The sequence below is a fragment of the Bombus terrestris genome, chromosome 2 (assembly GCF_910591885.1).
Source record: "Bombus terrestris chromosome 2, iyBomTerr1.2, whole genome shotgun sequence".
NCBI classification, from domain to species: domain Eukaryota; kingdom Metazoa; phylum Arthropoda; class Insecta; order Hymenoptera; family Apidae; genus Bombus; species Bombus terrestris.
The window spans coordinates 240,138-258,361 of record NC_063270.1 but is presented as its reverse complement, the minus strand read 5'-3'; the positions used below and the strand labels follow the sequence as shown (position 1 = coordinate 258,361).

Sequence of the window (18,224 nt, the reverse complement as noted above, 5' to 3'; positions counted from 1 at the left end):
ATTGCAAATGGAAAACTTATGGCGTAAAAATTCTTCTATTCTCTCGACAAAAAATTTACGTTCCTATTCTATGAAAAACAATTTTATTTCTAAAAAAAAGAGATGCTCATCGTCTCATTTATCGGTCTACATTCTTGTCATCTATATAAAACGTCTACTTTATCAGCCATTTAACTTACGACTCAGAAAAACTTTCAATGCTAGAAGATCGAACGTGATTTCTCCGATGATTTCACATGACGAATGTTCGTATGGTTACAAGTTACAACACACGAGAGCGTGTCGCGTTTTTCACGAATCCGTCGTTGCCGTGGCAATTTCTCAAAATCGCGCGTCACGCACGGCTCGTGTTATCAATTATTCTCGTGAATCTTATCGCGGTCCATTCGAGAACATTTTACATAGGGCCATTTTTTTCGTCGACAGTCGAAAGGCGCGCGTGACGACTCATGGCCATTTGGTCGCGGCACGATTATCGTTCAGCGTTCCAGCCTCTCGTTGAGGCAATTCTTTTTCTCGCTCTACCCTTCCCTCTCCTTCTCTCCTACGCCCAACTGGCACGAGTCTCTTAACGAAGATAAAAGGACTGCTAACTCGAACCTCGAACACTCAAACACGCGAGCAAGCGGCCAAGCGAGCCCCGTCAAAAGGAACGCCTCGAATTTGCACGTGCTCCTCGTCATTACCTCATCGACCATGCACGCTCCCTTCGTTCCTATAGAGCAGCTTCTTCTCATACAAAAGGACCACTTATTCATTCGTCCTGAATATTTTATCCTAATTTTTCAAATCTACTCTTCTTTTTCCTTTTAATCTTTCCATAACGGGTAAGTTTTAGACAATGTAATTGTTTGCAAAAGTTTAGGTTACTGTACGATATAACTTTGAGATTATACGATCTGCATGAATAACTGTTCTCTGCTCTTTATAGGAACAATTGTCATAGCCTTTATCATGGACTTGCATCGATGATTGGTCATTCAAATAATTGCGAGTAGTCTATATGCTACATTAATTACGATTTTTAAACGATTACCGAGTTGCCTTTATATCAATTATTTTCCTAGTTTATATAGTGGCACCAGAATGACAATGTTATGCAAGATGTTTTTATAGTTGCTTCAGAATAATTAATTATGTGAAATTAATTATGTCGAATTACGTCTAATTATTCAATTCTCAAATTAACTAATTAACAAATTAACAAATTAACTACAACTTAATTATTTATAACTCTTTACTCCAATAATGATAATAGTTTCACATTAAAGGTACTAAAAGAGCTATTTTACTAATTTTAACTTTACTCCAAATTATATTGATATAAGTCACGGAGTCTATCGTAGCATCTAACCATCACGTAACGTCACACCATCTTTTTTATTGCCTAATACAATACTGATATAACATATCCCTGTTTCACTCAGAATATATATCTCTAGGATCGATATGAGAAACGTATTTGTATCTCACTTGTTCCTTTCTTTTAACATAAGCGTTCGAAACACAACGTATGCTATGTAAACAATACTTGAATAATAGATTACTCTCTAAACTTATCGCCAAACTAACCTCTCAACACACACGTTCAAATGTATACGAAATATACAACGTACGAATGACAGGTATTTCCTCTATACAGTATCGCTCTAAAGATCAATAAAAAAAACCTTATTCGATCGTACCTTATTTCCGCTCATCCTGGATCACTCCGAAGCATCAAACACAACACAAAATAAATTAAAACCATTCACTACCGTACAAAAGGGAACGTATGGGCGACGACGTTTAAAACAATAGGACGCGCAAGTAAACTGTCGAAACGTATCGATGCGCGCGCACATTCGAACGATATGAATAGGTAGAACGCGCGATCTCGAGGATCAAAAATCGATATTTTGTTTTCAAACAAAAATATTGACTACATACCTGGACTGGTCTGCCAAGATAGACCACCGATGAACATTTTCCTAGAAAAAGAAAGATGATTCCGTCAGCATCGGCATCAGGTTGCATCTTCTGCAGATGACGAAGGGAGACAGGGGAAACTGCCGACAGAGGGTAACTTCCGGTATCGTGACCCCCTGCGCAGTCTCCGTTTGTCGACGGCAGGTGTCACCACACATCAACCAACAACTGAACAACTCGCGGATTATTTTCTTTCTCATTGTATTAATCATAACCTCATTAAAACACGTCGTTCAATTTACAAAACGTCGCATTCGTTTAAAACAGAAGCCAAGCGATTCACGCGCGAAACACAACAAACACGTGTTCCCCTCGTACCTGGGCGCCTTCTTTGTTGCATATCGATATATATCAATCCTACAAGCTTCGATATTGTAACAGAGTTCATCGAACTTGCCGGCGTCACGGCGTGTTTATTCGAATCTATATTTGACTCTGGTTACTGAGAACTATACAAAAAAACTTTTGTCCCTTGTTTATGATAGTCCTAAATAGTTCAGAGAAATAAAATATTCCCTTCCCTTGCCCAAACAATGAATCAAATTCGGACTTATGTTACACAAAATCGTAATTATTAATCGATTTATAAGAAACGTTATCGTTGGTGATATTGCAAAAACATTTGTACACCAATCCGAATTGAGCGGGTTCGCAAGAATATAGCAAATGCATGATCGTAATGTAAATACATTTTAGATACGGATAATTTAAATATACCGCGTTTAAGTTAGAGCAATAGCTCTTTGAAAACGCATAGGAGGATTTCTCTTCCCCGTTATTAAGCATATAACATGTGAAACAAAAGCCATTTTATGGCACGATAAGATTTCTAATCCGGGTACGAATATTAAGAAATAAATACTACTCCGAGAATTTTGAAACCGGATACGACCACTTTTATTACTCATTCGATAATTACTCTAATCACCGTCATGTACTTCCGTAGATCGATACGCATTGTTACATGTCACAACGTCAGCAATTATCTCGATTACCACCAGCCATCAAAACACTTCCGTTGAAACGATCTTGCTATTTTTACGATACATCGAATATTCTACGAATAAATAACAGCATCTCATTAGAAGCTTACGTCGTGCGCGAATATCTTTGTAGTAAATATGTTCTTATCAATAAACGCATCAATTACGGATAGCAATCGCGACACGAATATAAATCTTTATACAAAATAAACCTGTCTATCGTGTGTTAGCGTCAAAGCCTATACCGTTTTTCTACTAATCCACTAACGAATGGATAAGAAAATGCATGTAATATTTTGCCTCCTATACTTCCGCGTTTGTTTCTTCTTTTTTTTTTTTTTTTTTTTTTTTTTATTCTGCGTTTCAAAAGAAGGCCATAGTACGAGCAACATAATGCATTGGCATTACTGGAAGGCAAAGATTATCGCGGTGAGCAGTATATCCACGAAGATAACATTCTCGCGTTGTGGACGTAATCACGTGGTGGCGCATTTGAACATCGATTTTCCGTGGCACGATATAACCTATTCCCCTCGCCCACGCATTCCTCCCTCCTTGTCGTCTCCCTCCCTCCCCGCATAACCCCCTTCAGTTCTCTCTTTAGGTCTTCGTGATACGAAGAACTGGAGTAGGCTACCGCACTATACCCCGTTGATAGGTTCAGGAGAATTAATAGGACAAACCATTGACCATATGTCGTCGGAATCGATCGCGGAAGATACACCGAGCGATGTTAGCAACCCGTCTAACTTTCCACTGGAATTGCTAAACTTTGTCACCCCCGTGAAACCATTTCAACGTACCGCGTGCTCGTTTCTCGACGTGCGGTACGTATACACACGCGACACGCGATTATGTCCATAAAAAACGAAATGTTTCGAGGAATTTGAAAATGTAACTGATAGACGAGTCGGTCTTTCTTTCTGTATTTATTCACGAGTCACGTGGTGAACGCGAAACACTGTGGCCTCAAAGCCGGAAAACTTTCAGCACCACGTGACACACGTTCCCTTTTAGTCCTTCAAAATACACTGGTTTGTTGCGTTTATCTCAACTCTTCTTTTCAAACGATTCACCCGTCATATTGCTACGTATTTATATTTGAGGGGAAATCATCTGTCACTGTTCTTCGATATCGAGCAGGTTTTTTTCGGAAAACAATGGTTGGCGGCAAATTCAAAGGTGTTAAATCATTTCTCTTTCCCTCCCTGTCTCGCCCCTTCCTTTACGACCCCTGCTGCTTCTCCTTCCCATTCATCTAATCTTTCCCCTTCGTTCCCCTCCTTTCCTTTCATCGAGTTTGAGGGGATGTTGAACACGCTGAAAGAAGGCGCCACCGGTCCGAGGAGAGCGCCGTGGCACGCATATTCACGCGCCCGGCAAACATAAACACTATACATTTCACGAATCCGACTGCGCGTTATCGTATAACCACGACGTCGAGACGTAACCCGCGAAAACGACAACTACGACGGCAATAACGACACAATGTCGAGGACGAATTACGGATGATAATATCGAAACGAATCGAAGCGTGTAACGAGCAACACGAGAACGAGCCGTATCACGACGAACGATCCGTATCGAAACCGTATAAGAAGCATCAACATAACAAACACTCGCGCGGAGCAGGGCAACAGAAACACAAGGTAACGAGAACAACACGACGCGCGCTAAATCGTTCGGGCAACGCGCGGTATCAAAACACACTTTTGAGCGTTATTACTGGTCGCTCTTTCGTTCCGTTTTCACGCACGCTCGATCTCGTTGGTGGTGGATGTAGTGGAGGTCTGTTTTGGGATCAGGATATCCTGGTTTCTCCTACCCTGGATCGTTCGGCACCTCGGCTGGCGAGCCGCTCGCAACGATTTCCTGGTTCTGGGGCTCCATAGCGACGCGCGGCGCACGGCTTGTCGTTATGACAACGCTCTCGCGTGTCCGGGGTTGCAGTGGCTATGGTAACACTAGTACCAGTGGCAATGGCAGCCGGTCTCGCCGATAGCCGCCTCTCGCTCGCTTCTCGTTCTTCCGACTTTGACACACCACGTCGTCAGCTGAACGATGCGCCGTGTGTATTTGCCTTGTCGATGGCAAAACACCGACTCGACTCGATCCTTCGTGTGTCAACGCTTCCGACGTCACGGCACGACACGCACTTTCACGCGACTTCTATTACTCTCTCGTTGATCCTCGTTCCTCGATTGTTACGTCTACTCGCGTCTCTTTAATCTTCGCGCTCGCTCCTTCGCCTCTATGTTGTTCACCTGTCTCTCTCTGTTTTCCTGGTAGACCGAGTGCGCGGTGCTCCGTCGTTTTCGGAGGCTGCGCGACGGTTTAACGTTGCTTTATCGCGATAAATTATCGACGGCAGGACGGTGGAACGTGGAACGAAATGTACGCGCGGTACGTTTCACGGATCACACTTTGTTTTGCTGTTGTATTTCTTCTTTTTTTTTTTATTGTTTCGTCCTTTCTTTCTTTCGATTGTGAACAATGAGTCGACGGAGTGTTGTATATCCGCGTTGGTCGTGTCGAGCCGGATCACGACGACGGCGACGACCACGACAACGAGGATGACGACGGCGGCAGCGGTAGCGGAGACAACGACAGCGACAACGATAACGACGACGTGGACGTAGACAAGGAAGATGACGATGACGACGACGGCGAAGACTGCGTCGAAAACGACGACGATAACGACGGCAACGAGGAGTACAGATCACGACGACGAAAAAACGGGCTGTCGACCTCTCGTTTCTCGGTTTTTCTCACAGTCGGCTTCTCGCTATTTCGCGTTCTTCTTCCCGTTTTTTTCTTCTTTCACTTTCTCTCCCTTTCTCTCGCGCTCTCTCTCTCTCTCTCTCCTCTTTCTCTCCACACTCTCCCCTACTACTGACTACTAAAAACTAAGGAGAAGGTGAGAGGTTACGTGGCTGCGCGGTACGGCGACTACTGATGACGGGCGGCGGCCGGTACTCGGACGTGCGACGCGCTCTGCGAGAGGTTCGACGTGACACTGCGCTCTCGGGGCGCGGGGCGGGGGGAGGGGGTGCTGCGGGGAAGAGGGGAGGACTAAACGGCGGAGAAGAGCGGCGGTGGCGGCGGTGGTGGCGACGGCGGTGGTATCGGCGGCAGTAGCGGGGCATACACCGCTTCTCTCTCTTCCTTTCCGCTTCGCGTACCCCTCTCTTTTCTTCCAACTCTATGTCTATCCTGTTTTAACCTGTTCCTTTGCTCTCTGTTCTTATCCGTCGATTGGGGGTGGGGGAGAATCTTGCGCTTGCGCCGTCCCTACCCGCCGGGCCAACCAAACCGGGAAGGGGAAGATCGCGACCGCGTACCCGCCTCCGACCGCGGCCTGTTCGCCTGCTCGCCTGTTCGCTTACTCGCTCGCTTCTTGCCTCGCGAAAAAGTCCGACCACCCGCTCGCCTGCACTACTTGCCCGATTTCTCTTACTTGCCTCTTGTCTCTTTCAAAACGCGTGAGAGAATCTCTTCGCCGATGGACCAGACCCGACTCAACTCGCATCGCGATTACCATCACGCGAGTTACGTGAAGAGTGCCAAGCAGCAGCGTGCGGCGCCTTGTCAGCCGAGCGAGCGAGAGAGCACGAGCGTGCCAATAACGTGGAAACGTTCGTCGCTCCAGCAACTCGACTTTTCACCAACGACCAATGCACGCGTCAGCGATTTTCATGGACGTAATTCTCGTGTATTACAGCTCGCGCGTCGTTCCCAGTTAAACGCTTGACCTTTTATCCTATTACGCTCTTTTCGGTCATGGTATTTGGAGAGCATCGTTCAAGTGGCGAGTCCTTGGTGGATTTTTCTACCTGGAACACGTACCTGCACCACGATAGCGTACGATATATTTTTGTTCAGGCCAATTGAGACGTTGGAATGGTTTGCAGGGGTTATAACTGTTTACGCTCACCACGAGGATATCCGAGTGGTTCGTTACATCCAGTTATCGTATTTTCGCGCTACAGTTTGCTCTGATTGCTCGAACAGTCACCAGTCGCCACCCTGCTTCACCTCCTTTGATCTCTTGCTGCTCTATGCTACGTTAATTTATGCTTGTCGCTGATACTTCAAGCAATTTTGACAGATATATATATATTACATTTTCATTTCGTATATATATATGACGAATTGAATATTTTCTTTCATTGAATATTTTACTATATGTATTGTATATATATATGTACATATAATATACAGTATATATTGTACATATATATGTATATTAAGCACAAAACTCGCAGAAATTCGAAAGAAAATATTCAATTCGTTGATTTATGAACATCGTAGAAAGTATAATAAACGAATTCTTTCTGACCTAAATTCTCTTTTGTTTTTACCGAACTGTTTTAATATTAAAAGCGCTGCAACGAGAGTGCCGTAAAGCATAAGGAGAATACTAAAAATTGAATAAACGATCGTACTTGTGTCTCAAAGTTTTTCCAAGTTGTAATTATATGCACATTTTAAAAGAAACGAAATCGAAGTTCAGGACACACGAAGATATGAAAGGTTGTTCAGAAGTTGCAGATGCTTAAAATCTATCGTATATCAGCACGGAGGTTAAGAGTGGAATTCCATCAACACCACTTTATATGCATCTCAAAGTGGATGATACTTAAACCATGACATAATACCGCGGTATCGCTATGCGATGAAATTTGTTTTTCATGTTTTTTTTTCTTGTCTTTGCATATAAGTCATGCCATACCTTGAAACCATTTGCTGTAAATAAATCGTGCATGTGACTTTGTGAACAATGGGATGCGAATCGCGGTATAGTTCCCTTCTGCTTTTATTGTTCCAGCAAAGTATCCATAGCTTACAGCCAAACCTTATTAAACCTCGTGTTAGAAAGTAATTCGCTTCATACATATATGCTATGGGTTGAACTTCGATCTTTTGATTTTACTCATACTCGAGAATGTAACGAATTCGTATTCAATCATAAATTTATAATTAAGTATGTATAACACGTTTAACTGTCAGAATGTGAAATGATGTATCGACTGTTTAATTTGATTTTGTAACATTTTCGCACATTTGTGCGAACTAAAGTTCAGAAAATAGGATTAAAAGTTGAATCAACATGGATATTAAATGCCGTTTTATTAAAAGAAAAAATCAATAACCAGTGACGCTTTGCTATCAGCCCACTTCGAAGTAGTATCCATGTTTTATAGAAAAAGGAGAAAGTTCCTATAACCTTTCGATTACAAGCACGCGAGATCACAGCTTTAGAGTTGGTATCATTTCTTTAACCTAGTCAAGGTAATGTCCTTTCGTGCAATTATAAAATCAACTGAGATAATCGTGTTACTGCTAAAACTAGTCATTATCGACCAATTTTTAAATGCACTAAATTGATATACATACATTTTTCGTGTCGCTAATTGATTAAACCTCGGAGATCTTAATTTTCTATTTCTCGATTCGTGTCATTATCATAAAATTATTAAACAAAACCTCATTTTATCTCTAATAAGTTACTATATCCAACGAAACTGACATTAAAATTGTAAGGAAACAATAAAATTTCTTATTATAAAGTATTTAGTTACTAATGTAAATCACGATTCTTTCCTCTTTGAAGTTGTTGAATCTTTTAAATATTGCTTCTGGCCCCCGTGTTCTACGAAAGGAGCTCCAACGCTTTCAACTTATGTTACATATTTTAGAAGGGATACATCGCTATAAAGTGTATAAAAGAGAATAACATTCCAGTAACTTTGTGCATGAAAAGTAAAACAATTGGTATTGAAACCTTCCGCAGTTCACGGGACCAACATTTTTCTTAGACTCGCCATATAGCATCACAGTAAATTTCATATCAGAATTCTTTCTTAGATCGTCAGAAAAATCTAAGAAAAAACCAAACTGTCCATTCCATCGAATCAAGATGCCTCTACCAATCATCGACGAGGATCGATCGAAGAAATCTTTGCACGCCGCTATCTCTCAAATAGAAGTAATCAATTGCGATGGTAAACGGTTGGCGTAGGAGCCAACAGGCTGAATCAAATCGAATCGAATCGAATCGACATTCATGGGAGGTAAGAAGTGATTCCCTTGGTCCGAATCTGTCGCAGTCACGCCCGCACAGTTCTGATGACAGACCCAGAGGACTGTCGGGGACCTGCCAATCACTATCCAGGGATCTTAGCCTGGAGGAGCTGGAGACGAGGTTGCAGAATGGCACGTAGCCCTGGACGTTTCCTAGCTAGGCCAACGTCCAGGCTATCGCCATTAGTTTACCCTCAAGTCGAGTCCAGCGTCGGATCATACGACCGGTGGCTGCAACGAATTTGCATAATTCGAAAGGGACTCTACACGCATACTGCGTGAACACGAACGAGCAACGTATGCGGCCAGTACCATGTGGGCGGACACGTATGCACGTAGTACGTGTGGTCAGATCGTTCAAGGTCCGCCTGATAAGGCATCCGCGGGAAATTAGATTCTATCGTTTCTCTGCGATTGCAATGCATAGCATGATTTATTTGGTTTAATTCGCGGGAAAGGGAAAACTTTTGTAGAGAGTCAAGTTAGGAGCATGCGGATCGCGAAACATTGAAATCGATACATCGAAAAGAAGAAAACACGTATTACGATCTTACAATGAAACAGAGTAACCATATACCAAGAAGATTGAAGGTTGCTCGTTTAAGATCGTTAGAACAATAGAGAACGGTCGGCATCCATTGGTGTTGGTATTAGTTTCGTAACGTGATGGCGCATTACATAACACAGATAGAATTATGGGGAACGTTGTAGGATGGGATAAAAATTCAATGGCTCGCTGTAAAGATTTAGTGTTTCGAGTAGAATAGTTTATGTAATCGGGCGATTGATTTGTAGGCGAGAATAAGAGCAATTTGCTTAACCAGAATGTGATCTATACGCGTGGCGTCTTAACTCGCGAAGATTCTCATAGAAGATCCACATTATGCAACAAATAAGAAAGATTTCCATTCTTTATTAATCGTTCGATCAGAGATTCCTTTATAGTATAGCTGCTAGCTATGATCGTTACATCTCCGCTCAAACATGGGACTGCTATGGTTTATCTACGACTCTGATCGCTTCCCGGTACAGAACTTGAAGTTCGATGGTTGTTTTCTCAGTTTCTCTGGCCGACTGTAATCTTAGCAGCAGCTGATCACGTGTTAACTCGATTCAAAGGCCATCGATACGTAAACCCAGTGACCAATAAACGTGCCCGACCCATCGGTCAAGTGGATCATTTCGAGAGCTCTCTGAAATCGTCCAGCGGCGGCCACGCGAACACGTTGAATGAACACGGAAAATATAACGAATAGAACGCGGAACCGTAGTTTCCGGTGAAAGCTCGGTTCGTTTGACACCAGCACCCTCGTCGCCGGTTCCTCGCCCCGACGAGGAATCGATGCGCGCGAGAAGGAAAGTGACGATAGGCAGAGAGAGTAGCGGCGAATTACCGAGGGGGAACAATTAGTTAATTGAGTTGATCGATGAAATTCGTTGACGCGACGCGCGCGTTCCAATTCGACATCTGATTGAGAGGCTCCATTCACCCTCTGTATGTACGCACAAACTAGCTGGCCCGCGGCATTTCGCACCAAATAAAAGCCCTCGCCTGAGCCAGAGGAGTAGATAGACACATATGTGTGTGTATGTGTGTATGTTTTAGTATTCTCTGGACTGCAGCCGTTCGTGTTAATATGAAAATCAATGTCACGTGCTGTCTACCGAAATTTTGATAACATCAACTACGACGCGACTTCATTTAGAAAATTTGCCTCGTTCTACTTTCTTCTTTCTTTTCCCTTTTTTTTTTTTTTTTTCATCGATATATTTCATTACACATTTATGTATTCGAGATTTCAGTATAGAATAAACACCAAAAATTAAATAGTTATATTATTTAACCATGAAGTAGTTGCTTGTTACGACTTGTTATTAACCTAGTTTCACTGAAGAAACGAATGTTCATATCATGAGGGAAGAATCAAGATACAAGTCCGACGTCCCTAACGACTTCCGTGCATTGCCTGTTCTCTCTTTTCTTGACACGCTTCGAGCTCGTCGTGCGCGACTGACACGCGTTGTACCGGACCTAGATGGGACAGCAAACGACGTTGATTCCGATCCGATCCTGGTAATACCGTTTTCGTTTTCACCTACGTTTCACGTAGGTTTTCACCTACTTGATGAAACGTTGGTTAAACGATAAATAGATTTCAAGATTCTATCGTAACAAACGGATACAAACCTTACAACTGCGGACAAACCGGGTAAACATGTGTTATCAGGCGACCAATCTGAAAAGTATTCCCATTCGATTTGTCCATATCTCTTGAATCAGGTACAAGGGATTACAGAAATCCCGACCGCTTCGTCTCGACGCGACTCTGCTGAATTTGAATAGTCGATTCGGTAAATCTCATATTCAAACTCGGATAGTTTCTATTAGTACCCTCATCACCTCCGCTCTTCGCTGGCTTCATCCTGCTCACGCTTCGCGTAGACGAAGATAAATTTGACGATGAAATTACGGAAGGTCGTTGAAGAGAATCGATCGCATCAGAAGGGGGTACACGACGTGCGCACATGAGCACATCGAGTCACCTATGACCGGCACGTCCGGTTAATCCAGTTTTAAAATGCGCTGCAGACACACTAATAAGTTGAAACCAGTCAATTAGGACGCTCGCGCCGACTGTCCTAAGCAAACACTGGCAGGTGTTTGAACGAACGAAGACGGGAATGCGGATGGCGTCGATACCGGCATGCGCTTCAGGAGTGAGAAACGAGATTTTCGTCGAAAGGGTGCTAGCCTCCGACTGGGTACCCCCGACTGACAAAGAATCGTAGATGAAGTTCCGACTAGAAAGAGAGAGAGGTTAAGGAGTTAAGGTCAGGGATCAATGTCCTGACTGGATACTCGAGGAACGAATTAGGGAAATTGAATCTCTGAATAATTATTTTCTATCCGCTGTCAAATTTTTCGAATAAACCTGATGAAACCTAGATGACACTGTGATAAAATTGATCATATTTAGTAATTGAAAAATTTATTCAAGATAATTAGCGGTTTATACTTATTTATACCATATTCAATATTAAAAAAATAAAACGTTAGAATTACTGAATCCATCGAAGTGGCATTTATTTTTTTAATGTCATTTATATATAATATACTAAACGTTGGTACTCCTAGCCTAATACTATTTATGTATAATATCATAATTTCCAAACTCTTCAAGCATCATCAGTATCTTTTCGTTAATAAATTCCATTTTCGCAAACGAGCAAATTTGCCATCACAGATTCAATCCAGTGATATATCTCACACGTCCAATATATTTCAGCGTTACAAGATACCAGATTGTCCAAGTTAACAGGTCATTCCTCTTTTCTTGTACGTAGCAAAATAATTCACGACGGGGTTCCTCCGATCTTAAAGGAAGCCAGACATTGATTTCTTACGCACGTCTCATGCCACGCCGACTTTGATCAGATACTTTCCGACGAGGCACAGCAAACCGAACAGAAGATACGGGCGAACCGCTTGACGAAAGTAACGAAGGGCTGTCGCGGCAAACACAAAGGCAACGTTTCTCAACGATATGGAAAGCCCGGCGGAGACACCGCGGTTTCACCGTCACGTTATCGGTCGACCGACGGATGGTTTAGACCCTGTTCTCAAGAGAGGCACCCTCTACTACCCCATTCTAAGGATCAAAGGGATTTTGAAGATCACCGGCTAAGCACGTTTGACTTTACGACCTGCTTTCCGGGGAATATATCAATTAGTTCTGTCATTAAGGCCGAAACCCCGTCTATCAGACTCTCGAAACCTTCAGGCGTCACGAATGCATCTCAAAACCAAACGGTAATCCAATTACATCGCCGCAGAAAGGCATTTCCAGCTGGGACAAAAGCGTGAAAAGTAGATTATAAACGGTTATCGCGTTGAATGACGTCGCATCTACAATGGTAATCGACGCGATTACCTCGTGTCTGTAGTTAAAGGGGTCTAATTTCCTTGAAATGGTTTGACTGGCTCTCGGGGAATTAGGGAATGCCGCTTTGTCGCTCGAATGTTGGAAAATGTTGCGAAAAATTTGTTAAAAATATCGATGTGACTATGGACAAGTAAAATACTTTTAATTGTAATATTTACTTGTATCGTTCCTATATTTACTATTTTTAGAATAACAAAAATTTAAGAATTTAGATTTATATCTCCGATGGAATTCAATTTTTAAATTCACATATGCAAATTTAAAGTTACAAAATTCGAAATTCGAAACTATATGCAGAATTTAATCAAATTGTTATTTATTAAATTATATAATTCTTCGTCCATCAATCACACCAATGTTGCAGTTAAATGAGCAAATAAAATTATTCAATTAGTAGAAATAAAACTCATTGCGTTGATATAATAACAAGAACGTTCCACCAGCGGACATCCGATTCAATCCACGGAGCACAACAAAGTGGCCTAAAATTCGACTAAGTCGGGCTTTAAGTAAACGGTGGAAATCACTGAAGCGAGGCAATCTATTATTCCCGCAACCCTCGAGGGGACTTTAAAGAACAGCACCTCGTACAGCTAATGGCGTCGATCCCTTAAAGGAAGACATTCTCGAATCTGCTGTTCAGAACGACCTAACGACTTTCTCGCGCTCCGTGAAAGGTTGAGGTCATCGATAATACCGGCTACGACAGAATCTAGTACCACGACACCAGCAGACGTCGTTCGTCGCTACAGCAGAGTATCATTAATCAGAGCAAACCGTGTCCATCATTGTCATCGTGGCGTTGGTGATTCGACCACGTGCGGGAACCCATTAAGAGGTTAAGGAAAAGTATCGGGGCAAAAATGGCTCGTTAGAAACACGACGCTCAGTGGCTACCGCTCATTCGATGAGAGGATGTTCGTGAAGCTTTAATCGTTCTCCATCGCGTCGCCCGTTCGTATGCTGAATTTTGAAACCCGTTCAGGGAAATGCCGCAAGTGCGCCACGTGATGAATTCTGTAACACGTGCTGTGTATGTAAAATGAAAACATAAACTAGTTCGCCTCGGCCTTTTTTTTATCTCGTGCGAGATAAATTGAATTTTAAGATAAGCAGTGTAATAAAAAGATTACAATCTGGTATATCATGACCGAGCGCAGGATTAGATATAGAAAAATGAAGTTAAAAATGAGATTCTAGTACTGGAGGTATTAAGGCTGAAAGAGTTTGCGTACGGAACTTTTTAGAGCAAGTCGCATGCAAAGAAATAAGGCATAGCAAAAAGTAGGGCATGCAGGAAAGTGTAGCAGGCTAGTAAAGCAAAATAATGTGTCGTCATCAAGACGTGTTGTTTTAAAATAAAGATGACATAAACGTTACAGGTCGCCTTTATTCCATAATATAAGAACGCCTATATAACATTCGCGTTTGTTTCAGTACACCTATTGCTCCAAAAGAAAAGGAAATCCACACCATAGAGGTGCGTTCATAATGCAAGTGGCGCCATCTTTGCACGAGATATGCTACTATAGCCCGACTTTACCTCAAGTACCTATAGCAATTCACAAATCGGGATCAAGTACATGCTTTTCATGTATGACATTATTTCACTGCATTGAGCTAACAGGCTCTAGTTGCTACTTCATAATTTACCGTAGCAGTTCTATGTCGAGCGGAGTCTCAATTATTCGCTCACCTTTTGGAGGAAAATTCTGGCTTCTTCAATTGGCTTCCTTGAACCGCTACCCCTACATTGCTTTCGGACCCCTTAAAATTACAATAATGATGTTGGCGTTGTGCAAAGCAAATATCTTCAAATAATTGAATAGTTTGATTTTTCAAACTAGTTTGAAATAAGGCGAGAATTAATAATAAACAAGAACGTGTTCGATATCCATTGATAGAATTAAAAATTGCTTTGAATTAATATCGACTATTTCCAAGTTTTAGGAATTAACAATAATTCGATCATACAATTGATAACAAAGTGAAACCAGAAGCTGGTACATAATACTTTTCGATATGTATCCACAAACGAATAGTTATTATCAATTTTTATTATGAATGTAATTCAATAACCACACTATGGTCTCCTATTCATAATTTCCAACTATTGGCGTAATCGAAACTGAAACAAAGAGACGAAACATACACATTTTATCGAATCTCCAGAACCGTGTTACAAATTTTCACTTCGTCGAGTATAGTTGAATATAATTTATAAAACAAATCTTGTAAACTCTCGTTTAAATTCCAATATCTGCAGCCGCGTTACGTTCCATCGATAAGACGCGAAAAGGGTGGAAAAATGGGATCGGGCTCCTTTTACCCGTTGAAAAATAGAAGAAACGAACACACGCCAAGGAGGATAAGTGGTATCAGCGACAGGAAAACAAGGATGGTTACAGGATGGACGGCTTGCCGTCGTCGATGGCAACCGCAAAGCGGCGGTTACGGAGACGAAAGCCTTCGGGACATAAGCGGTAATGGCCGGGAATACGTAAGGGTCGTGGCGAAGCGAAATAAAATAAAGGGACGTAACGAAGTAAGGCGGATAATAGGTCTCGTCTCTTCCAGCAGCTTCTCGCCACCGTTACAGCTTCTCAGCCGTTAGCGCAAGCGACGTCGGGATAAAGAAACGACGGGATAGCCGTTCTAGCGAATTAATCTTCGAAATGATGCAAGGCATCGCAGCTCCGTGCCGAGGCGGAAAGAAAAAAGGAGAAGCGCGCAGCTTGCGGCTTTAAAGAAAGATTTTTAAAGTAGCTGGAAAACCGAAGAAGGGAAATTGAAATTTGCGGGAGAAGGATGGAGAACCGAATATCTAGGAGAAAGAAACTCGAAGAGACCCGGCTTCCACTACTTGTATGTTTATCTATAAATCAATCTCCAACGATGAAAATGATTTAAAGGCCAAGATTTTCTGGTTAAAATCTTGGATGATCGATCGTTTGAACTTTTTGATTTCCGCATTAATGTTAAAATGAGTCTTGTTTTACTACTATTGCTTAAAGAATTTCACCAAAGCTTTAAGTAATAAAATTCGAATATTCAAACTTGAAGATTCAAATTTAAACATTCAGATTTGACAATTCAAATTCGACACATGATAATTCTTAATCGCGTTCAAACTCGAACTTGTTATCCAATTTTCGATTACCAACGCATACGTTGTAGTAAGTACTACACTGACAAACCGTCAACCACAAATATCGATGGATTCCCTTGGCAAGGTATCAAGGAAACGGTCGGAATTAAACCGCAGATAAGCCAAGGAGGACCTAATGATATTCATCCGTTCACACTTCGTCTCCTTCCTCCGATATACTTATCCTTTGAGCTGCCAGACGGTCTCCGCCTCATCTCATCGAGTCTGCCGTCCTTTAGGATGCTCGTTCCGCCACGGAAGCGGTGAAATCCCAATTGACGCGAATGAGCGATCGAGGATTCCGCGGCATATTCGGGGATTGTAGCGTGGGGCAGAACATCGAGCGAGCCTCTCGATGCCTACTGTCGTTGAAATATGTTCGACGAGGGTGAAAAAGAGCTGACGATATTCATAGACGGCTGTGCCAGGGCGGCAAAGGGAACAAGGGAGATGGGAAAGAGTCGGATGCAGTCGTAAGGGGATGTCGGGCGTTTCCCGGAATCGTCAACGATGAAAAAAAGAGAGAGAAGGACGACGGAAAAAGTAAGAGGCAAAGGGTGCATATCCTGTACTTCACGCCATGGCAAATTTGCGAGGCGGCTGCAACGTCAGGCATTTCATTGACTTTGATGGTGCTCGAACCTTCGATGAAAAACAGTCGCTACTCCTTCACACGAGTTTTTAATCGTTTCACGGATGTTGTTCAATTTCCAATGATTAGATGCCATTTTTCTTGCTACCTGAATTGATCATTTTAATACTTTGATGATCTCCTGATTCTTTGGTTTCATGTAATTTCATATAAATTATAATTTTAGTCCTCTTGTGATGCATATACTTAATGCAATCAGCTCGAAGTACAAAGTCTAGAACGTGCGATTAATCGTATTCAAATCGTGCAGTAGCGCATACGAGAGTATTTTAAAAACGCGATGAATATGGAAACGTTCAGGTGCAGTAAAGAAACGCGGTTTTATCATCTCGCAAATATCGATCGACCTTCCCTTTAAAAACTGGCCAACCTATCTTTCATCAAAGTAATATTAGAGTTAATATCAAGCAGAATCTACGCGCGCTACAACTAATCCCACGAAAACATATTCCACTTGTATACCTTTATTTCATAAGTTCTTCCTTTCATAACACGTTACAACATATGTATTTCGATCATCTCTTCGAAATCTCTTCGACCTTGCGTTCAATGTCAAAATATCATTTCCTAAAGAAACATCTTTCGACAATGCCAATATCGTTTCTCCCATCTCGTAATACTCGATCAACGCTCCTATTTATATTCCGGGCACAAGCATTAGGATTAATTGAAACGTCCGATTCTCCTTATCCGGATCAGTCGGGTAATCCGACAAGCGTGGATGTCTCGGTGTTAATTCGTACGAAGCGAAAGATTATGGAAATCTCGAGTTTGCCTCTCCTATCGTCCACAGGCCACGGTCTACGAACGTTCAACGAACGACAGTACCTTTCCTGTCTATCCTGGTCGCGTTTTCGACGTCGTTCGAGACCTAGAGGGAATTCGATCGCGCACGTTTCACAGTCCCATTACACATAAGATCGATGCCGACCACGTGCCCATAATATTTTCCGGATAAGACACACCCAGACGTAACCCTGTCTTCTTCTCGGTCACGAGGGACCCGGCTCCGTAGGCCCGCCTTATCTTAGCGTTTCCGGTCCAACGAGCCGGAAATGCGTAATAGAGGAAGACGTAGAAGAGGGGAGACTTCGCGCGAAAGAATACGAGCCGACTCCGATGCTGAGGCGCGGAACGGAAAACAGTCCACCCATGTTGTGGCTAGCGATGATGGCTCGATTTCCTTTGGAAACTAATTTGAACTATCGCCGATGAAATTGTTTATTGTGTCAAAAGCGTGCCGCAGACATAGACTTTTCGAAATTTTTGCACGGATGAAGAAAGGCGAAAGAAAGGACGAATGTTGGACGTGCTCTTGTTCTTTGAGATCTTTCTTGCTCGATGCTTCTCTCTCCGCTCATGCTGTTTCTTCGCCTTTGTCTACTTCCTTCGTCTTTTATTTCTGTTATCGGTCCATTGTTCTTTCTTGCTTTGCCTTTTTGTCC

General features: G+C 42.3%; 1 protein-coding gene across 6 annotated transcripts in view; it reads right to left on the bottom strand.

Moving 5' to 3' along the window:
- The window catches only part of LOC100650714 (RNA-binding protein Musashi homolog Rbp6), a 777,530-nt gene extending 771,539 nt beyond the window's left edge, over positions 1-5,991 (bottom strand). For 5 of the 6 annotated variants that reach the window (XM_048412611.1, XM_048412610.1, XM_048412616.1 and 2 more), the window contains exons 1-2: positions 4,777-5,991; positions 1,930-1,970 (exon numbers count right to left, since the gene is read on the bottom strand). In XM_048412611.1, the coding sequence (XP_048268568.1) occupies positions 1,930-1,970; positions 4,777-4,841 (106 nt within the window). In that variant the 5' untranslated portion in view covers positions 4,842-5,991. The remainder of the gene's footprint in view (positions 1-1,929; positions 1,971-4,776) is intronic. The other variant, XM_048412613.1, reaches the window with a different exon arrangement.
- Between the last annotated feature and the right edge of the window lie 12,233 nt (positions 5,992-18,224).